The 23,336-nt window shown below is 40.6% G+C and overlaps 1 protein-coding gene across 2 annotated transcripts in view; it reads right to left on the reverse strand.

Moving 5' to 3' along the window:
- The window catches only part of LOC129186794 (low-density lipoprotein receptor-related protein 1-like), a 167,210-nt gene that overhangs the window by 68,366 nt on the left and 75,508 nt on the right, over positions 1–23,336 (reverse strand). For both annotated transcript variants that reach the window (XM_054785405.1, XM_054785404.1), the window contains exons 7-20: positions 23,033–23,195; positions 21,565–21,787; positions 12,735–12,924; positions 12,504–12,647; positions 11,185–11,421; positions 10,943–11,123; positions 7,220–7,442; positions 5,690–5,879; positions 5,479–5,604; positions 4,281–4,421; positions 3,881–4,006; positions 3,688–3,804; positions 2,295–2,375; positions 702–869 (exon numbers count right to left, since the gene is read on the reverse strand). In XM_054785405.1, the coding sequence (XP_054641380.1) occupies positions 702–869; positions 2,295–2,375; positions 3,688–3,804; positions 3,881–4,006; positions 4,281–4,421; positions 5,479–5,604; positions 5,690–5,879; positions 7,220–7,442; positions 10,943–11,123; positions 11,185–11,421; positions 12,504–12,647; positions 12,735–12,924; positions 21,565–21,787; positions 23,033–23,195 (2,310 nt within the window). The remainder of the gene's footprint in view (positions 1–701; positions 870–2,294; positions 2,376–3,687; positions 3,805–3,880; positions 4,007–4,280; positions 4,422–5,478; positions 5,605–5,689; positions 5,880–7,219; positions 7,443–10,942; positions 11,124–11,184; positions 11,422–12,503; positions 12,648–12,734; positions 12,925–21,564; positions 21,788–23,032; positions 23,196–23,336) is intronic.

A 23,336-nucleotide genomic window follows, 5' to 3' on the forward strand; every position in this document is an offset into this window, starting at 1 on the left:
TGGTCAGGATGCCTCCTGGACGCCTCCCTGGGGAGGTGTTCAGGGCAAGTCCGACCAGTAGAAGGCCTCGGGGAAGACCCAGGACACGTTGGAGAGACTATGTTTCCCAACTGGCCTGGGAACGCCTCAGGATCCGCCGGGAGGAGCTGGACGAAGTGGCCGGGGAGAGGAAAATCTGGGCCTCCCTGCTTAGGCTGTTGCCCCTGCGACCCGATCTCGGATAAGCAGTAGAAGATGGATGGATGGATGGACAACACAAATGGGGGGAAAAAAGAGCAAAGCCCAAAGATCATATTAAAAATAGGCTTTTTCACATGCATCACAAAGCTGAGATGCAGTTATTTCTTGAACTATATATAATGTCTTAGCATATCTACATGTTTCTTTACAAAATTTGACCTCTGGTCTTATTGTTAAATAAGCCTCAGTTTGAACCACTGTCGCAAAACCTCAAAGCCTCTGCCTATGGCCTCACCTTTGACTGCCTTACTTGAAACCCAACATGTATCCAACATATTTAGAAGCAAGCATCCGCCTTACAATCTGCAGTGTTGCAGTCTACTTCTACAGTCTTGTTAAATGGGAGAGCATTCATGCACTGTGCTCTAATTTAATTGCGGAATTATTTACCCTCCAATCCGCAGTTATCAATAATCTCCATCCCCAAGGCTCCCCAAGTCTGAGCAGCCTGAGATACTGACCCTGATTTGTGCAGTTTGCGTGTGTTTCGTCGCTGTAGTCCCCACAGTCATTATCCCCATCACAGGTCCAATAATCCGGGATGCATCTTCCACTGTTGCACTTGAACTGAGCACTGGAGCATGAATGGCTGCAGCCCGCTTCGTCGCTGTTGTCCCCGCAGTCGTTATCTGGAAAGAACATTCACTGTCATGACGCTTGCTAAAAACCAAAGAAGGTGGACAGACACTTGATTATTGAAATATTTATACGCTGTCCAGACAGGAAAGGCTTGTTTTCATAGAGAGTGAACAGGAAAAGAGTATGAGTGATGAGAGTTTGAATAATGACTGCATAGATCAGACCATGCACCATGAGGGAATGTACCCAGCACACTGATACATTAAGCTTGGCAGCAGAGCATAAGAAGCAGGTAATACCTGATACTAGGTGTGGAACGCATACCACCATTAACATTTGCATTTGAAAATAGGGGAAACTTTCCATAAAATAAGGAAAAATTACACAAATGTTGGTCATTAAACCAGAAAGTCCACCAGTCCTGCTACAGAAAAATCAGATTACGAATATGTTTTATATATTATAATATAAATAATTTAAAGCATTTCTTAATTAAATTATAGTATTATAATTTAATACAATTATACAATTATTAATTTATAATAAATTAATGAAACTAAGATAGAAATTATTTTCTACTCTCTTGTGCCTATCAAGTTACATTCCATAGCGCTAAAAAAACACGGTTTGCGTAAAACAGAGGTGTAATTATTAGCAAATATCAATTAATTAATTACAACAAAATAATAAAAACAATTATATTTTAAATATTGTAATATTAATAATAATGATACAAAATAATGTATAATTTAATTAAATAACTAAATTCTGTGTTTTTACTATTATTACATAACTAAAATAAAAATTAAATAGTTAAATATTGTTGATAATAACATTAAAAATAATTTATCATTTAAAACAATTATGTATTTTTTATTTTTTCTAATTAATTACATATTAAAAATAAAATAATACATACATAATTTTAAATAGTTATTTAGGAAAAACAAATTAATTAATTAGAAATGTGTTAAACCTGTCTTTTAGAACATTTATTGCTAAGGAAAGTAGATTGTTTATCATTTGACTTGTCATTCTAAAAAAATGAAATTAGCTCATCTCTTTGCTTGACTGGACACTGTATTAACCCCAATCTAATTTAGCTCTGAGCCTTTGTGCAGTATTAGAAGCGATATTGGCAACAGCGTGTGGCCATGTTTAAGCCAAGCAGCCTTTAAGTGTTTGTTGTTAGCCTGCTGGGCTAATCTACCAGCGAGGCAAGCGTCATGGCCGCCGCCACCGCGGTGCATGTTGATCTATGCACTAACCGGCCAGGTTTGGACAATGCAACTCATCAGAGCCGTCACCACAATCCTTTTCTGAAAGACAGAACCAACGGAAGACACCAGAGTGGGCCAACAGCACAGAACACCAACATGGACAGGAAAGAAACACACAACATCTACATGGTGACACACACAAAAGCCAAAACGAGTAGACGCAAGGAGGAGTTGGAGTCGAGGAGCAACACTCACCATTATCACAGCGCCAGTTAATGTTGATGCAGCGTCCGTTGTTGCAGGTGAACTGGGTGAGGGGGAAACATGTGGGGTAGGCTGTGCACACACAGAAATAAAGACATAAAACCATTTTGTACCCTGACGTGGGAAATGAAAGCTGGAATCAGGGTGTGCTCACACCAGGCAATGAGTATTGTGCTTGGGCCCACTTAGCACCTGAAGTCTGACACATTCGGTTTGTGTAAGTGCCCCAATGTGCACTCAAGTTTAAGCTGAAAGGTATACTTGCCCTCATCTGCCAAGAGATGGACCAAGACCCTGCACCACTGGTCACACTAGCTGATCATACAATAATAATGCAATCACTCCTTCCTAGTTCTTAATAGCAACCGGGATATTCCTTAATACAAATAAATAGAAAGACAACATAATCCAGAAAGTCAAACCTCACGGCACGCTTGCTCATTTGTGAGTAAATTTGTATCCATAATGATAATAACTGTTATTTAATTAATGTGATTGCTCATTACTTGTTCTTTTGATATGGGGCATATTTCTATGCATATATGCCTGATAAGGCACATTCCTTAATACAATTAAATAGTAAGACTACATACATTAATCCACAAAGTCAAAACCCAAGGCACACTTGCTTGTTAGTACATTTGCATGCGTTGCAATAACAATAACAATAACAATAATAATAATAATAATAACATTCACTTGTGAGTACATTCTCATGTGAAAATAATAAAATATTGTTATTTAATTAATATCGCTCCTTGTGAATTCTTAATAATAAAAGCATACTTCTTAATAACTTCTTAAATAAATAGAAAGACTCTACATAATCCACAAAGTCAAAACCCATAGCACGCTTGCTTACTCGAGACTACATACGTATGTGTCTTAATAATGATAATAATAATAATAATAATAATGATCACTCCTTTCATAAGTTCTAAACGACAGGCACCACGTTGCACAATGGGAAGAAACAGAACGACTCAAAATAAAACAGGCAATAATCCACAAAGTCAGGGAAATTGCATTAATACATGGGTGTAGAAGGGAGGGTGCACGCAAATGGGTCAAAACAGAATTCTGTAGTGTGAGGACGGTACGAATGGCCTTGTGCAGGGGTGACCAATGTGCAGCCTGTGGGCCATTTCTGTCCCACAGCTCATATTTTTATCGGCCCTTGGCACATTCTAAAAAATGTTTTTGTTAGTATGCGACGCTTGGTGGAAAACGTTTGGACACGTCTAGACCAGTGTGAGTAGACCGTAAGTTGGTCAGGGGCCCCTAAACTATCCGTCCAGTCAGCTGTTTTATATTTGAAACATTTTGTGGTCCATTGAGATTCATTGAACTGTGCATGAATCTGTCCCAGACTACAATGACCCACCACAGGAGGCAGGCTCATCCGACCGATCCCCACAGTCATCATCCAGGTCACACGTCCAGGAGATAGGGATGCAGCGCCCGCTGGCACATGAGTACTGATTTGGCGGGCACGTCCGAGCTGAAAGACAACACGGGATGATGTATACATAAACACAAGGAGGACTTGCTTAGTTTGGGTTTGTTCGTTTGCCAACCCGAACAGGTGGTGTTAGATTCATCCTCGTCGTTGCCGCAGTCGTTGTCGCCGTCACACAGCCAGCGCAGGGGGATGCAGCGGTTGTTCTGACACTTGAATCTTTCGGTGGGGCATGTGTGCTGGTCTGGAGGAAAGAAATGAAGAGGGCAGGTGAGACGCTGGCTCAAGAGGCGTGGTATGCAAATGCATGCGAAAAAGGTCAGTTGGTAGATTTGAATGTCAGACTCCCAGGCAGGCAAGAAAGTCTTTTTACACACACACGCACACGCACAAGTGCACTGTTCTTTTACTCAGACTCAATGTCATCATTTAACAGGAGGTGATGTGACTCAGTGACAACAGCAGATGAGGCAAAGGTGTGTGTGTGTGTTTGTGTGTGTGTCTGCACGGCAACTCACGGCACAGCTCAGGAGCCTCGTCGCTGTTGTCCAGGCAGTCGTTGTCGCCGTCGCACTTCCAGCGCTCCTGAATGCAGCGGTTGTTTTTGCAGGCAAACTCCCCAGGCTGGCACTGAGGAGGGGGCACGTAGGACGGGTTGGCTGTGGAGGATAAGAAGAGGCGAAATAATACACTTGCAGTCAAAAGTTTGGAGACACGTTCTCATTCAGTAGCATGGGAAATTGCCTCCAAACTTTTGACTGGTAGTGTAATGTGGAGGAGCGATTGCAATACAGTTGGCTACGCTGTTTGTGTTTGTGTTGACGGCATGTCATTTCTGTCTCTATATGGTCTAAAATTTCAAAACCTACCATTTTTCATCTGCTCTCTATACCACCTGCAGAGGAGCAATTGCATTAATTAAATGACACGTCTTTATTTTGACTTTGTGGACTAATTTGGATTGCTTTCTATTGCGTGGACACGTACATGTGTTTGTATCGGTTTCGTCGCTTTCATCGGCTCTATGTATAACGTGCGGAGAAGCAATTGCATTCATTTAATGACACGTATTTATTTTGATTTTGTGGACTAATTTGGAGTGTTTCTTTTGCTTTCTGTTTTAAAGGTTTGTGAAAAGTAAATGTAACGTGGAGGAGCGATTGCAACACAGTTGGCTAAGGCCGTGTGTGTGCACCTGTGATTGTGTTGGCGGCATGTCATTTCTGTCTCAACATGGTCTCGAATTTTAAAGTCTACAATTTTTCATCTGCTCTCTGTATAACGTGCGGAGGAGCAATAGCATTAATCAAATGGCACGTCATCATTTTGACTTTTAGGGGGTAATTTGGAGTCTTTGGATTTTTACATTATGAAGGTTTGTGGGAAAAAAGTGAAAAGGCAAATGTAATGTGGAGGAGCGATTGCAATGCGTGTGTACACATGTACATGTGTTCGTGTCAGATTCGTCGAGCCACAGTCTGCGATTCGCAGCAGCTACAATTTTTCATCTGTTCTTTGTATCACGTGTGGAGGAGCGATTACATTTAATGGTAATGTGGAGGAACAATTGCATTAAAGTTGGCTATGCTGTGCTGTGTTATGTCGAAGTGCCTCACCCCACCAGCCAACCAAAAGCTGTAGAACCCGGGGAAACACTGAATATCATACAGTCAATCAGTGAGTCAAATGTTTGACTGCACTCAAGTTGGTACGTGCCTTTGCAGCTGGTGTTGTCTGTGGGGTCCAGTATCTGGTCCTCTGCACAGGCGCACTGCCTGCCCCCCGGTATGGCCAAACACAGGCTGGTGCAGCCTCCATTATGCACACGGCACGCATTAGAACCTGCAGGTGAAGAAGGTGAAGATACTAGATAAAGACCAAAGCTGAGACACACTGAGAGGAGTCCTGTATGTGATGCCGGCTTGACCTTGTTGCTGCTGAGCGTCATACATGCGGATTTCAAAAATGGGCGGGCGTTCGTTGCGCAGTAGGGTGGCAGTGCCCGTGGAGGTGTCCAACTTGAAAATGCTGCCACTGCGGTACTCGTTCCAGAACAAGAAGTGTTTATAGTGGCACAGACCAAAGGCGTGGTTCAGCTCCTGGCCCTCGTACACCGTCTATACAGTACGCGTGAGAAAAGGAGGGGAGGGGTGGGGGGAGGGGGGGATAAAATGTCCGGTTAATTCCTACCAATTCCTACCCGCTTCCACCTAATGACACTGAAAATCTAGCAGTTAACATTTAAGACACCATTACCAAACAAGCATTAAAATAAAATGCAACAAATCAGGACATTTGGGTCTACTTCAAGGTTTTAAATACTGTTTAAAGTTTGTGCAAATATTTAGACGACAAAATTCCGATTTGTAGAGTTATATGGCTAACTGCTAAAAAGAAACATAAACCCAACAAGCCAGTCAAAATAACAGCCACAGCTTTAGAGTTAATTCCTTATAAGGTCAATAATAGCAAGTCTAACACAGCAGTATGGAAATTGCCTCTTTCGGCTACCAAATGGCTGCTCGGATTTTTTGTTACGTAAATTAATTTATTACCAAAACACGTGTAACATGAATTTCTAATATAAAAAAATATAATTACACTAATACCTCATTTATTGTGGTTAACTGGCTCCAGACCTGACCGTGATAAGTGACTTTTGACACCTAGTGACCAGTGTAGAATACTACATATCATCGCAACATCTTTCAATGCATCTTTTGAATGCCTTAAATAGGGTGCCTCAAAAAAATGTATACACCCTTTAGCAGTTGATGACTTTTTCTTTGCAGATTAAACCCTCGTGATATGTACAATGTACGATCCAGTGCTTCGCGTTGTCAGCGTCTCTACAGTATATGGAGTGTTTGGACAACAGTTTCAGAACAGGCGGTGACAAAAGAAAAAAAAAAGATGTTTGTAAATTCTATTACATTTTTTAAATTGAACTAATTATAATAAACACAGAGTTTATCATTATTTTAAGTGTGTTTAAATTTTTTTTTTTAAACACCCTGTATTTGAATTTTAGTTCATTTATGCTTGAAAATACTTAATTTAGGCAAAAAATATGTCAAATTAGCTTAAAAACAGCAATGATTTTGTAATATATTTTTGAAAAATTGTGATAGAGTGAGGCCGCACAATTTGAAGCGCAAAGTGGCGAGGGATTACTGTGTGTAAAATAATATGCTCAACAGATAGCCACAAAAAACTAGTTATGAAATACAAAAATAAAAACCCAAATCAATTAGGTAAAAGGTGCAACCTGAGAGTGTATTATTTCAAAATGTCCAACTTTTTAAAGTGAAATACCCGAGCATCAACGAAACATTACACAACAAAATGTATATTTAAATAAAAAAAGACAGCTCGTTCACTTGAAAGAGTCGGCTCCCCAAAGAGCCAAGGCACTGTTGGCGACGGAAACATGCTGTCAACTGGTAGAGATCCTGACCTTGCGTTCGGAGGTGTTGAGATAGACCATCTCGATGCGGTCATAATAGGCATCAACCCAGTAGAGGATTCCCTGTGGGATGTCCAAGCTCAGGCCGTTGGGCCACAGCACCGTCTTGCTGGTGAGGAAAACGTTTCTGTTGGAGCCGTCCATCCAAGCACGTTCAATTTTGCCTCGTTTGCTCTCCTTAGGGTCCTCCTCCCAGTCTGTCCAGTACATCCACCTTAAGGAAACAGGCCAGTTTGTTAAGGTTGATGAAAGTGACACTTTAAAAAGGCGCATTAGCACAAAAAATTTTGTCACCAAGGAGTATAATATGCCTTTCATACACGACTGTTCATGAGCGAAATGGTCATGAAAACTAAACCCCTTGAGCGATGAATTACAACCAAACCTTGGTTTTCGTACACTGTTTTCAAATAGCCTTGCACATAACAAACTCGTCCGTGTTCTCTGTACTGTATCGTTCCGCGGACTCGCGTGTCCAAACAAAGCACCCTACGCAATGGTGCCTCACCGCCCGTACATTTTTTAATGGACTGTGGCTGCTAAATAACCCGCCACGGGGCCAAAGAAAGTTGGGAGTGCCAATAATTTCATAAGAAGGTAAGAAACACTATTGAATTCAATCTCGTCAGGGTGTATGCAAAGTCTGCATCAACAATAAGTCCCATTCATTTATAATTACTTCACATTGTTTTCCGCATGCAAAACTATTATTATTATCTGTAAAATGTATTTTTTTTCTTAATATATTTGGCTGTCTTCAAAGGATTAATTGGATTTACATTATTTTCTATGGGAAAAATTCAGTTTTTTGTCAGACTTGTCACCATGGCTTCTTAGTAGTAGTAGTAGTAGTAGTAGTACTTTATTAATTCCACAGCAGGGAAATTCATCTGTTACAGCAGCAAGCAAGATACACAAGTATGTACACAAGTCAAGAATGCATAGTCATAGACAATGCATGCAATGCATAGACATAGTGAAATACAAAATGGTTCAGGTGTTGTAGAGCCTGATAGCGGTCGGTATGAAGGACCTGCGGAACCTCTCCTTCTTACACCGTGGGTGTAACAGTCTGCTGCTGAAGGAGCTGCCCAGGGAAACAACAGTGTCATGTAGCGGGTGAGAGGTGTTGTCCATGATGGATGTCAGCTTAGCCAACATCTTTCTCTCCCCCACTTCCTCCACGGTGGTCCTTATGAGTTAAGGCTAAAAGTTAGCTAGGTTCTATAGCTTGTTTTCTATGAATCCATTGACGAAATATGGTAAGAACAGTTGGTATTGTAATATTTGACACCCCATTCAAGTATTACAGTTGTTAAACTGCTTGAAAATGAGCTTTAATGGCAAAAAAATAAGCTTTTGGAAAAAGCTAGCTTGCTTACCTGACTTGCTGCCATTTTGGAGAAGCCACATCTGTCTGACTGTCACAAATTGTGTCCCGTACATCTTTCGGGACTGAATGAGTTCAAGTCAAGCCCATTTTAGGACATTTAGTGTTGGTGACGCAGGTTGATATGGGTTAAAAGGCCTGTCCCAATATTTTTGTTCACATAGTACATTTCTTTCCCCATCTGTCTCAATATTTCAGGTCCTTTTGGCAAATGTCTCTTCTTTCTCCCTCAGCCTGATGGATATGAGGCATTAGTGCAGGCGAGTGCCTTTCCCCTGGGCAGCATGGACACACATCACGCTGCCACCAGCAAACCAAAGCGTGTGTGTATGTGTGTGTGTGTATTCTGAGCATGTGCAATATTTCTCAAGAGACAACCCTGGAGGTCATAGCAATAAGACTCATCCATACGCAGGCAGATTATTCTGTGTTTGAGAGTGTGACAGACAGATGAGTGCCTGTGTGCTACAAAGCGATTGCAGATGGGCTGAATGCATACATATAAAAAAAAGACAGGAAAGCATCATTCAAGCTGTTTACTGGTCACAACTTTACACCAAGCAGAGCCGGCTGGCCCATTAAGTTATATAGGCAGATGCTAAGGGCATCGTGGCCTCCAGGGGGGACCAAAAAGTCGGGACAAAATTCACCTTCAATATACTTTTACAATATACAATTCCAACTAGTGATTACTCTTATAATGGAAAAGCTTTCTTATCATGTTGGAAAACTAACATGTTTCACTTCACAATGTCACAGTGCATGTTGGAATTCATGTTTCCCCTCAATGAACCACAACTCTCCAATGCCAGCAGCACTCATGCACCACAGGAACTGTGCTTGATCAGGGATCAATACTGGAGCAAAAACTGCTCAACTTATATATTAATGACATCTGCAAAGCGACGAAAGACCTAAAGCTAGTATTATTTACAGACGAACTGGAAATCTCATATTAAACATATACAACTTAAAGTGGCAAGAAATACCACAAGATTGAATAAAGCAAAATTTGTCCTTGACCAAAAATCACTCCATACTCTTTACTGTTCTCTGGTATTAGCATATCTAATTTATTGTGTGGCGATACGGGGTAACACAGTAACTATAAAAGTAAACTTCACTCGCTAAACGTACTAAAAAAGATCAGTCAGGATAATCCATAATGCCGCATATAAAGAACACACAAATCCTCTATTTCTAAAATCACAAATATTAAAATACGCTGATCTACTTGTAGTACATTTTCAAACAAGAAAAAAACAACCTGCTACCCAAAAATGTCATACAATACTTTTCAACAAGGGAGGAGAAATATGATCTCAGGGAAAAACTAAACTTAAAACGCTAAAAAACCCACAGCATTTTAGTATGTGGAATCAAATAATGGAACGGATTGAGTAAGGACCTCAAACAAAGCACCAAGAAGAGCGATTTCAACAAAATCCAGGGAAGACGAGTATTGAACCACTGTGTACAAAATGCTATGTCTAAGCACAACACACTCACTTACAACACTCAATACACTTCATTCTTGTGAGTTCATTGTCAGCACTCACCTATTGTTCCAAATATGTTCTGTCTATTTATACTGATTATTATTTATTATGATTGTTATATGAATTATTTATGGTGAAAAATGTATATTACCACATTTAGACCTATGTATTAACTGGTAAAGACCAAATTTGGAATACAGGAAGTGAATAAATGTGTTGCGACTGATGTGAAATGGATAGGGGGTAGGATTAAATAAGCTTTCCTTCTTCCTACTCCTTTTGGACATGTGGAACTGTGAATTGTACTATGTGATGTATTCCACTGTCATTTGTATGCACGTTCAAATAATATTAAACCATTACCATCTTGCTACCACTCGTGTTCCCAGCTACTTAGGGAATAATAGCTGTGTGTTGACTGTACACTGCATACAGCAGACCCAACCTTATTAATATTATAGTACTGGGCCTTGAGAAGATACCTTGATATTTGGTTCAATGTTACAGTAGAGCTTCATTGTAAAAAAACAGCATTTCACAATTAACTTTGGGTTGGGGCCATAAAATGAGTCCTGAGTGGTTTTTATTGGGATTTTACTGTAGTGGAATGCAGTCATCTATTTTACAGGCAAGCGCACAATTTCTTGGCAAATGGCTTTTTGATCCCTATTTGTTGTTGGAGCTGTTTATTATATTACTTTATATGTTCAGAATCAGAACAATCCCCACAGTCCAAGAACGTGTTATGTTAATTAGAGACACTAAATTGCCCACAATGAAATAATCATAGCATCATGCGCCGCGCACACCTTCTGCCTCACTTACCCATGGAGGGGGTCCACCACAATGGCCCGAGGGTGAGTCATTTTATCCTCGATGAGAGTCTTGCGGGTCTGGGAGGCCTTCTCAAGCCGAGCCACGCTGATGGTTTTCTTTGGCCCGTCGTCTGTCCAGTACAAGTTGTCTGCCATCCAGTCCACAGCGATGCCCTCCACCGTGTGGATCCCTGTGGTGAATCCATAATTGTATTGACAGATTCCTTTCTTTCCCTAGGTGTCAGAACTCACCTTCTTTCAGTATGGTGTCTCTCTCCGTGCCGTCGATCTTCTGCCGCCCGATGATGTAGCTGGTGGCGTCTGCAAAGTAGATGAACTCGCTCTCGGCGTGGAAGTCCAGAGCTCTGGGCTTCATCAGATTCTCGATGGGGATCATGTACTCATCCGGCACCTTGGCGTTCATGTCCATGCCCCTGATCACCCCTGGGCGACCCTTCCCGTAGACCAGGAATAGCTCATGCTCTGGCTCTGTAGCGTTCAACAGCAATTATGATCATTAATGATGGCAATTGGCCAACGCAGACCTGTTTTTAATGAGCAGTGACTATCACGTCCAGCATAATGTGTTATTTGTGAGACTGTGTTCAGTAAGGTCTATTAGAACATCAATATTGTTGTATATAAAGTCTGGACACAGGCAAAAAATATGTATTATACAATTACAGAAAAAAATAATATTTTTAATTGTTAATTGACTATAAAAAATGCTTCATTTTAATGTAATTTATTAATCTCATGTATTCATTTGAATATATTATTTCATGTTATTATATTATTTATTCATTTTAATTTGTTGTTTTTGTATCTTAGTACGTATTTTATAATTGTTTTCAAAATTGACAATGTCCAGAAGTCTCTCCCCCAAAGATCGTGGCCGCTAACGAGCTGTTTAGCCACCAAGCATGGGGACGACCTCATGTCAGGCAAGACGTTAGCCATGTTGAGTCAAATACCACACACTATTTTTCCTTAAAAATGACTTATATTCGTTGGTCTAGCGATTTATATGCGCAAGGTAACAAGTTGAGCAAGTCAGAGCTTTTCATCCCGTCACTCACATGCGGACGCGCGCGTGCACACAGAGACACACACACACACACACACCCCCCCACACACACACACAAACCTGTGACATGGAGAGATGAAGCCGAGACACAGAGATCGGCTCAAAGGTTGTTTGCAAGTTATCAAACAACAATCTGGTTTTAAGATAATGGCGATAATGGTACATAATATTTTAGTTATTTTTACAAATTTAAAAATATTTAATTTGAATTCTTTTTAAAAACATTGAATTTCCATAACCTGTTGTCTGCTGACAGCAATGTCCTGACATATCTCTCCCAAGAGTGGCCACGAGCGAGCTGTTTTGCCAAAACTACTAAAATATGATCTCACTGATATTGGAAACATCATTAAATACCAAAAAATAATTTTGTGGTTTTGTGGAAATATTAGGGGTTGCCTTATATTCAGGGTGGTCCTACACTCAGGACAGTATAGTACTTTAGAAGATGTGTGTAGTGTATTTTTAACGATTCATGACTCACTTTTGCAAGACTTGCCGTCACTCCCTAAGCTGAAGCCGGAGCGGCAGCGGCACGTCCGGGTCTTGTGTCCATTTCCGAGCAGGCAGATATCTGAGCAGCCTCCCGCTTTTCCAAACTGGTCCACCTCACAAGCGTGGCTTCGGACTGCCAAAGGAGCGGGGAAAAAAACATGTCATATAAACCAAATGTGTTCATCACAGACGTTGTGTGTACGAGAGAAAAGACACATACCGGGTGGTTGGCGTCTCTGATGGTACACATGCAGCGCGCCTCCCTTGTCCACGCGTGTCACCACTTGGTAGTCTGTGCTGTTGAAGCGGTTGATGCGTATCACGCTGGTCTTGGGCTGCATGTTAGCGTTGTCCGAGTTGGTGGCATAGAGGTAGTTTTCAAACACAGTCAACCCGTACAGATGCTCGATCTTAAAGAAGAAAAAGAAGACATTTTGATACAGATTTTAAACCCTATTAAAGAGCATAGCATTATGTTTAACCATTGATTTGATACAGTAATCCCTCGGTTATCGCAATTAATTCGTTACAGACCCGAACATGATAAATGAATTTCCGCAAAGTAGGATTTCTTATTGATAAATTGAATATTTTGGTAGTTACAGCATAGAAAATCTGTTTATGACCTTCTAAATACGCATTTAACATTATTTGAGCCCTATAAACATGAAATAACACCCCTATAGTCACATTTACATTCATATTAGCCAATATAGTAGACATTATAAGACAAAATAAGACAGTTCCTTGTTCTTTTTTTACTCCCTGTTCTGTACTGTACTTCCTGCGGGGGCTATTGTCTCATCAATGTAACATCAGTGACGTCTCGTGACCAGTATAGTATACTATATATCGTCACTTATTTTTTATCACGGTTAATTGGTTTCAGACCTGACCGTGATAAGTAATTTCTCATAAATTGAATTCATTCATTAATTCCTTCTACGCCGCTTAATCCTCACTCGGGTCGCGGTGGTATGCTGGACACTATCCCAGCTGACTTTGGGCGAGAGGCGGTGGACAACCTGGACTGGTCGCCGGTCAGAAGTTGTTTATAAACGTAATATTTTCAAAGTTAAAGAACAGAAAACATGTTTTTTTTACATTATTAGGAGCCCCCTAGACGTGGAATAACACCCATATAGTCACATTTACACTCCTATTACCCAATATAGAAGACATTAATATGAGAAAATAAGACATAAGAGATAAAATAGACTCATTGGGAGAGTTCCTTGTTGTTGTTGTTGTTATTGTTGTCCTGCGGTGGCTATTGTTTCATCAATGTAACATTACTGACATCTAGTGACCAGTGTAGAATACTACATATCATCCCAACATCCTCAACATCTTTGAATGCATCTTTTGAATGCCTTACACTGTATTTCATGTGGCCATTTTTATGCTTGAAAATGCTTAATTTAGACCAAAAATACATCTGATAATAGGACGATAGAATGATGCAGCAAAATTTGAAACGCCAAGTGTGGAGGGACAACTGCATTTCCGATGGGAATGATATATTTAGATTTTTGCCTGACCTTTTGGAGCAAAGGCACCAGTGTATGTATGGTATTTGGTGTATTATTTTCTTAATAATATATTTGTAGTTAGCAGTGGGTGTAGTACTGAATGCACTTCATCATCCTGAGAATAGAATTTGGAGATTAGTCATTATTTTGAACACGCTTAACAAAGAATATCACGTTTGCACATGCACTATTCAACATGTTTGAAAAGGAGTAGGATGAAACAGAGCTCATTTCAGCAAAGTGTCACAATTCCACACTATGTGTTTTATGTTCGTGTTTCCTGGTAAAGTCCATGAGGCCTCGCTACCGTCGCTATGGTAACCGGATGAACTCAAACGCGTGCGGTGATGCGGGAGCGTGGTTTAGTAACTCCAACTGTCTTTTAGTCCAGTTGCTACAAAGATGTGCTTGCTGCTGCTGCTGTTCTCCCAGGACTAAATGATGGGCACACTGGTAGGAATGAAGCGGCAGGAGAAGAACTCTCAGATCCTAATGGCTCAAATAATGAGACACACACACACACACACACACACACACACACGGGGCTTGGTGCAAGAGACACAGAGACTTATTATCTTGCCATCACAGCCTGCAGGGCAAGGCGCTGCTACGGTGTTACAGGGAATGCAAAGCCATTATCTCACCACTATTTTCCCTACTTTATTCATCTCAAATTGTCTCCGGTACTGCAGACATAGAAAAGTAGACTCGCTGCTAAGAATTCTGCCTTCATAAAATAACGTTGTCACTGATTCAACAATATGTTGGAGCTGTGTTGATATTATCACATTTATGGGGTTTAATTTATTGATCAATTCAGGAAGTGACTGGTGAACCGTGTCTTAGAGTGCTGAAACCAGCAGAGGCGCTGTTCACGCAGTCTCGACTGATTTACAGTCGAAATCCTTACAGCAGTTAAAGTATGGAATGAAGAAACTGATCAAGTACTTCAGGACTGCTTTGGCTGCACAAACTGGGATGTGTTTAAAACTGCAGCGGGGAGGGAAGATTGTACTGTTGATTTGGATGAATATGCTTCCGCTGTTATTGGCTACATTAGCACATGCATAGAGACTGTTACCACCACCAAGTATTACAGAAAATACCCCAATCAAAAACCCTGGATGAACTGTGATGTAAGGGCTAAGCTACGTGCTCGTTCGACCGCATTTGTCATGGGCACCGCTGAGGACTACAAACAGGCCAGATATGACCTGAGGAGGTCCATACGAGAGGCCAAAAGACAGTACAGACAGAAGCTTGAGGGCTACTATTCCACCTCAGACCCTCAGCGCATGTGGGCGGGGCTCCAGCACATCACAGACTATCGACAGCGGAGTAGCGTAGCCACATCCAGCCAAACCACACTTCCAGATGAGCTGAATGAGCTTTGACACCCAAACTCCTGATGAGCAGAGAGAGTGGCTGGACTTGGGGAGCACACAGGACTCACCTGTCATGGTGACATCAGCAGATGTGCGCAGGATTCTGAACAAAACAAACCCACGAAAAGCAGCAGGCCCAGACTACATCTCAGGACGTGCACTTCGGGTTTGCTCATCAGAACTAGCTGATGTGCTTGCTGACATATTTAACCTGTCGCTTGCACAAGCATCTGTACCGACCTGCTGTAAGTCCACCACCATAGTGCCCGTACCCAAGAAGAGCAACGTGACCTGCTTAAATGACTATCGCCCTATAGCACTCACTCCTATTGTTATGAAGTGCTTTGAAAGAATAGTCATGACCCACATCAAAAAGAGCATCCCAGCAACTGTGGACCCTCTACAGTTTGCATATCGCCAGAACCGGTCCATGGATGATGCAGTCAACACTGCCATCCACACAGCCCTTTCTCACTGTGAAAGAATGTGTTTCTATTGCTGTGAAGGTTTTGTTATGAAAATGTACTAAACGCTCACATGTTTTCACGTGTGAGAATGTGATGTGACCATGAACGAGAGCAGCTGCAATTTGCAGCATCAGTTCAAACAAGAGCCTTGTTAGAGAAATCTATATACGTTATCACCCACTTTATAAATATATTATTGTTGTACTCTTGTGTATAGAGGGGAGTAAGCAGGCCCTGTGAGGGGAATCAAACGGGTCAGTCTTGTGTATTGTATTGTATTGTATTGTATGTACTTTATTTATCCCACAGCGGGGAAATTTACTTGTTACAGCAGCAAGACAAGTAAAGAGAACAGTGTAAAGAAAGCATAGTGTCTACAACATGGTTCAGGTGGTGCAGGTGTTGTAGAGCCTGACAGCGGTCGGTATGAAGGACCTGCGGAACCTCTCCTTCTTACACCGTGGGTGTAACAGTCTGGTGCTGAAGGAGCTGCTCAGGGAAACAACAGTGTCATGTAGCGGGTGAGAGGTGTTGTTCATGATGGATGTCAGCTTAGTCAACATCCTTCTCTCCCCCACTTCCTCCACGGAGTCCAGAGGACCGTCCAGGACAGAGCTAGCTCGCCTGATCAGTCTATTTATCCTGCTCCTGTCCCTGTCCGTGCTGCCCCCTCTCCAGCAGCCCACAGCATAGAAGATGGCTGAGGCCACCATGAGTTGTGTGTGAAGTCCGAGGTGTAGAGGGTGAAGAGGAAAGGGGAGAGCACCGTACCCTGAGGGGCACCTGTGCTGCAGAGTACCATGTCAGACACACAGTGACGGAGCCTCACATACTGTGGTCTGTTGGTGAGGTAGTCTATAACCCATGCAGTCAGGTGTTGGTCTACTCCCACACTCTCCATCTTCACTCTGAGTAGTGCCTCAGTAGAGTAGAGTAACTCAGAGACATGGAGGAGGTTGAGGTGCTCAAGGTCTTTTGCTCCTTTTCCCATTCTGTGATGTTAGAAAATTAATTAAACCACACATGTATGATATCACTACACTGACGCACACACATAGCTAGAGACACAGAGTTCAGCTGTAGTAGGCCCCTTCCTTGAGAAGCTGAACTCTCCTGTAACTGGGGAACGCCCAATAGCAAATAAAGGGAGAGGTTTTTCGGAGAGCGTATCCAGAGCGGTATGGGATACAACTCTGGTGCGTCCCTCCGTTTCTCCTCGCGAGTAAGACAATCTTGCCGTGGTTGAGTCTGTTTCTTTGAGTAGTTATACAGTCCAGTACTTGTCTTGGTTATCTGTAAGGATTTCCCTGACACTCACCTACAGGGCCAGGACACATATGTCAGAATGTTATTTATAGACTATAGCTCTGCTTTTAATACAGTCAGCCCCCACAAACTCACAAATAAGCTCCTCACACTTGGCCTGTCACCCACCTAACAGGCAGGCCCCAGTCGGTCAGAGTCCACAATCGCACATCCAGCTCAAGAACTGTGAGCACTGGGACCCCACAGGGGTGTGTGCTGAGTCCGCTCCTCTACACGCTCTTCACCTACAATTGCGTGGCCTCCCACAACAACACCAGCATCATTAAATTTGCGGCTGACACGACAGTCATCGGCCTGATCAATGGTGGTGTTAAAACATCATACAGAAAAGAGGTGGCGGACCTCATAGCTTGGTGTCATGATAACAATCTCCTTCTCAATACAGATAAGACCAAAGAGATGATCATCGACCCACGAACAAGGGAAAAGAAGCCACATAGACCCCTGTTTATTGATGAGACTGAGGTGGAGAGGGTGAAAACCTTCAAGTTCCTTGGCACATACATCAACGAGGACCTCACCTGGTCTCACAACACCCAACAAATTATGAAGAAGTCCCAAAGGAGACTGTACTTCCTGAGAAGACTGAGGAAATTTGACATGCCCACCAAAATCCTGAGTTGCTTCTACAGATGCACTATAGAAAGTTTCCTTACAGCCTCCATCACTGTTTGATACGGTAACTGTACAACACGTGATAGGAAGGCACTCCAGCGGGTGATCAAGACCTCACAGAACATTGTTGGGGCAGTCCTCCCCTCACTGCAAGACATTTATAAATCTAGAGTCCTACGAAGAACACACAACCTCATCAAGGACAGCACACATCCACAACAATCATTATTCACACTCCTACCGTCAGGCAGACGCTACAGGAGTTTGAAGTCCAGGACCACAAGACTGGCGAACAGCTTTTACCCACAGGCCGTCAGGCTTCTCAACGAAGCACTCACACACGCCGTACGCAACACACGCACACACTCATAGCACTTTATTTATTTATTTTCTTTATTTGTATTATTTATTGGTATTAATGTCTCTTCTGTTGTTGTTGCTTAATTTATTGGTATTTATGTTTCTTATATTCTTATTCTTTTTCTTGTGTTTTCTTTCTTTTCTTGGGAGAATGAACAGAATAAGAATTTCATTGCATAGTATAACTGCTGTTTTACTATGCATATGACAATAAAACTCTTGAATCTTGAATCTTGAAATCCGGCACAGGTCCTAGTGGTTAGCATGTTGGCCACACAGTCAGGAGATCGGGAAGATCTGGGTTCGAATCTTCGTTGCGCATCTCTGTGTGGAGTTTGCAAGTTTGCGTGCGTGGGTTCTCTCGGGTACTCCAGTTTCCTCCCACATTCCAAAAACATGCATGTTAGGCTAATTGGCGATTGTTCATAGGTATGAATGTGAGTGTGAATGGTTGTTTGTCTAAATGCGCCCTGCGATTGGCTGGCGACTAGTCCAGGGTGTACCCCGCCTCTTGCCCAAAGTCAGCTGGGATAGGCTCCAACATACCTGCAACCCTGGTGAGGATAAGCAGCATAGAAGTTGGATGGATGGATCCGGCATGGGCAAATTACAGCCCGCAAGCCATATATAACCTCGTTAAGATTTTTTATCCGCCAACCTAACTTTATTTCATTAAAAGCCTTTGATGTCGAAGCTGTCGTCAGCCGCAGGATTTACAATGTTATTTTTAAAATATCATAAGTCTTGAACTATTTCTAATTTTATTTGAAATATCTTTAAAAGTATTATTTATTTAAATATGTATTTATGAATGCATTTTTAATTATATATTTATTTATTCTAATTATTTTATTCATTATATTTCTAAAGTATTAATTCATTATTAATGAAATAACTTTTTACTGTTTACTGTATGTACACAACATGTCTGACATCATGACATCACATCATGTATGATACACATGTATCAACGTTAGGGGTGGGGGAAATACTCAGTTCTTAGATGGATCGCGATGCGGACATTGATGTTTATTAATTGTTTCATAAATGACAATAATCGATCCTGACGGAACAAAAAAAAAAAAAAAAAAAACAGAACAAAAAGACGTAAAGCAGAAGTGCCACCCAGACAGTTTATGGTGGTACACCTAAGTGTAAGACGCTACCAGAATGGCTGAGTGTAAACTCCGACCCGCACCCACTGGATTTAAAACGAGCGCCTGAAGCACTGTGGCTTTCACGTAGTTGAAGGTAAAAATGAGCAGGACAAGAGCCAGACAATATGCAAGCTTTGTCATACCAGCTTAAAATATTTTGGGAACCCGACAAATGGGAAACCACAGCTCGTGTCCACCCAAAGCAGGAGGAAAAACAGCCAGCTGAAGTTACTGCCAACCAGAGAACCATCAAGCAGGTGATAACTAATTTTCCACCCAACTCGGAAAAGAGAATCACAAAGTCAATCAAAACTTTTATCACAAAGGATTTCTGGCCGTATTCGGCTGTTGAGAAGCTGGGATTTCGTGCTTTGTTGCGCACTTTGGAACCCAAATACAACGTCCCATCGCAACGTTATTTCACTGATTCTGCAATTGTGAATAAGGGCAGCCTAGTTTTTTTGGTTATTCATAATATACTGACGTCTGCAAGCATTATTCTTGTATGAGAGCCGCTGGTACAGAAATGTATATTTTGTATGAAAGCTGTTTTTGACTTTGCTGTACAGCTAAAATATTATTTTGGCAGAGATTCTATGCTCAGGATTTTTGTTTCAATTCAGAAGTCTATTATTTATTTGGGAATAATGGCAGATTTTTTTATGCTGGTTACTCAGAATATGCTGAAGTTTGTTCATTTTATACTGGACATGCTGCTACTGGTGCACTTTTACTACTTTTCCTGCTGGCTCTGTGCAATGGGAAATACTGTATGTTGGTAACCTTCCAGTTATTAAAAGACAATGGAAGTAAATTCATGTTTTTCATGTTAATTTTAATTATGGGTCATCACATATATACTTTGTTTTGGTAGTACACAGTGAGTAAAAAAACGTTATATATAGACAAAAAGTATGCATGCAAAAAACTGAAAAAATATTGATCACAAAAAAGATGCATTGAGATGCATCGATAATTGTTTTATCATCGCATCGCAGGCCTCTGAATTTTTTAAATGGTTATTATTTTATTAACTATATTTTTCACATATTAATTACTTATTAATTAAACCAACAGTTTGTTTATATTGTACTGTATGTACTATACCTCATAAAAGTGAGTACGTCCCTCACATTACATTAATTATTATTTAATAATAAATCAATAGCGAATATATATAAGTAATATATGTTTAATAATAAATTAAATACAATTGATTAATAAGTAATTTATTAATTAATTACTAATGATATTAAACTAATAATAAATAATACTGCACTGTATGCACTCAACCTCATAAAATTGAATGCACATTTCTGCTAATATTTTATTATGTCTTTTTTTAAAATAAAAAATATAATTATAATACACATTGATGTATCAATGTCAATTCTGTTTTAAATATCATGTAACAAATTTTAAAAATGATTAGTACATTATTAATTAAATTACACTTTATGTGTATGAAGTACTGTATGTACAGCACCTCACAAAAGTGTGTACACCCCTCACATTAGTGCAGATATCTTAATATTATTCTTTTCCCAGCACAACACTGAAGAAATGACAAGTAGGTAGGGTGTAGTGAGTGTAGAGCAGGGGTCACCAACCTGGGGTCACCAACCTGGTGCCCCCCACGACCACATGAGACGCACGCAGGCCTGCTTTTCATTCAGGTTTTCAGTTAATAATGTAAGAACACTAGAAAGAAAAGTATTCTGAAACATAAAATGTGAGTTGTGGATACCAGCATTTTGTGAATGTTTTGGTAAAACAAGCATATTTGATCTGTTTGGGTTGAAATAAGGTATGAAAATCATTTCTACAAAAATGAGTAGCTCGTGGCCATTTTCATTTTCTAAAAGTAGCTCTCGCAAGAAAAAACGTTGGTGACCCCTGGTGTAGAGCTTGTATAAGAGTGTTAGACATGAATGGCTGTGTGTTGACTTGTTTTGTTGCATGTTTTGTTTGTGTTCCTGTCTGTGTCCTGAGGCTGACTGACTAAATGAAAGACATTACTTCCCATGGATTGCAGTAAACGTCAAGCTTGAAGAGGCAACCCCCACGGAACATGAACCACCTCCATATTAGACGCAATTAATCAACTGCTCTGATGAAAAAGTCGACGCCCTCCATCTTCCCTGCGCTCATCCTTCACCCTGTCTTGACTTAATAGAGACTTGTCGAGGTGTTCATTGTGTTACTCACCAGAAGGCCTTGAATGATGGTGTGGCGGTTCTTGCCTTCATAGTCCACCACCTCAATGTAGTCCAGGTAGGCGTCGGCCCAGTACACCAGCCTGCTGACCAGATCCAGTGTGATGCCGTGGGGGAACACGATCTTACTGTCCACAAGCTTGGTGCGGTTCTGGCCGTCCATGTCACAACGCTCCACTTTGGGGATCTGACCGTAGTCTGTGAAGAACACTTTCCTGAGGAACACAGGGAGCAGATATACTGTATAGAATTATTCATTCGAATTATAGAATTAATTATTGATATTTGTAATAACTAAGAACATATCTAATTTACATTTAATAATTATATATTATTTGATATTATATTGAAAGTATATTCAAATATTTTTAGATTCTAAAATATATTATACATTTTTTAAAAATACATTATAATACCCTATATTAAAATATGTTATCTTATAGTATTTGATCTTATAATTATATTTAATAATTAATTATACTAATTCATATTTGTATATAGGTTGTGTACAACACTGTACGTAATACTTATAGGATTACATTTATTTAATATGTCTTTTTAATTGTATAATAATAATAATAAAATCATATAAGAACATACAAAATCTAATAATAAATAATATAATTTTAAAAAGATAATAATTAAATAAAATAATGAAATAAAAACTAAATAACACAAAATCATATCTAAAATATTTTATTAGCTATAAAGAGATGTAAATCAATATAATACACGTAATTTTGTGTGTGTGTGGAGGATGGGTGTAATCCCCAAAAGTTGTTAATACTATATTTTTACAAAGTACCGTAATGTTGTTTCTTGTCTGGTTTAACTTCCTGATAGTGACAGGAATCAAACTAAACTATACTTTAGTAGCAGAATTTTTTTTTTGTCTGCTTTTTGTTCTTGTGACATAAGTCTTGAACCATGTGCGTTTTAATTATAGTTATTTTTAAAAAATACTATTATTTATTTATTTTTTATCTATTAATTTTTTTTGTGTATAGTATACTTATTCCTCTTTTGTTTTTTCGGGTTTTTTGTTGTTGTTTATAGAAAAACAAACAAAATAAGCAGAATTTTTTTGTGTGTGTGTTTAGTTTAGTAACACCAAACATTTTCTATTAGCTTGATGTTGGCGCAACGCAGCGCAAATTGGGGTTTAAAATGATCTGTGTGGTGACATGTGCACACCCTTTTTTTTCTGCCCCCATTACACACACTCGTGCAAATACACACGCTTGCGTAACACAGCCACACTTTCGGGAAATCTGTTGGATTTTTTTTGTCACGCTGTGGACCACAGAACATCTGCGTTCGCTTAATTTCACGTTCACATCCTCCACACGTCCTTGGCCGCATTTAACTGTCTTCCAGTCAGGTGACATCGACATCCCCATCACGGGAGCATTGAAGACTAGTGACGGGCGTTCGTGGTGGAGGGAAGACACGATACTGACCCCATGGTGGGGTCCAGGGCGATGCCTTTGGGGTTGTAGAGCTCCTGGTCCAGGAGGGTGACACACGTCTGTCCATCCTTGTCACACACAAAGATCCTGTCGTCCACGTCGTCCACAAAGTAGAAGTTTCCGGTAAGCCAGTCAATGGCCATCTGCTCCACATCTGCACAGAGAGGGAGAGGCATTGGAGAGGGACAAAGGAGGTGCAACTTATTTTTAGTCCTTATATTCTTGCAGACTAAAAGGAGGTGAAGATGTGACGTGTTGCTGTAAATACGGCTAGCAAGACAACAAGGGAAGAGGT

The sequence above is a fragment of the Dunckerocampus dactyliophorus genome, chromosome 8, assembly GCF_027744805.1.
Source record: "Dunckerocampus dactyliophorus isolate RoL2022-P2 chromosome 8, RoL_Ddac_1.1, whole genome shotgun sequence".
Classification (NCBI taxonomy): Eukaryota; Metazoa; Chordata; class Actinopteri; order Syngnathiformes; family Syngnathidae; genus Dunckerocampus; species Dunckerocampus dactyliophorus.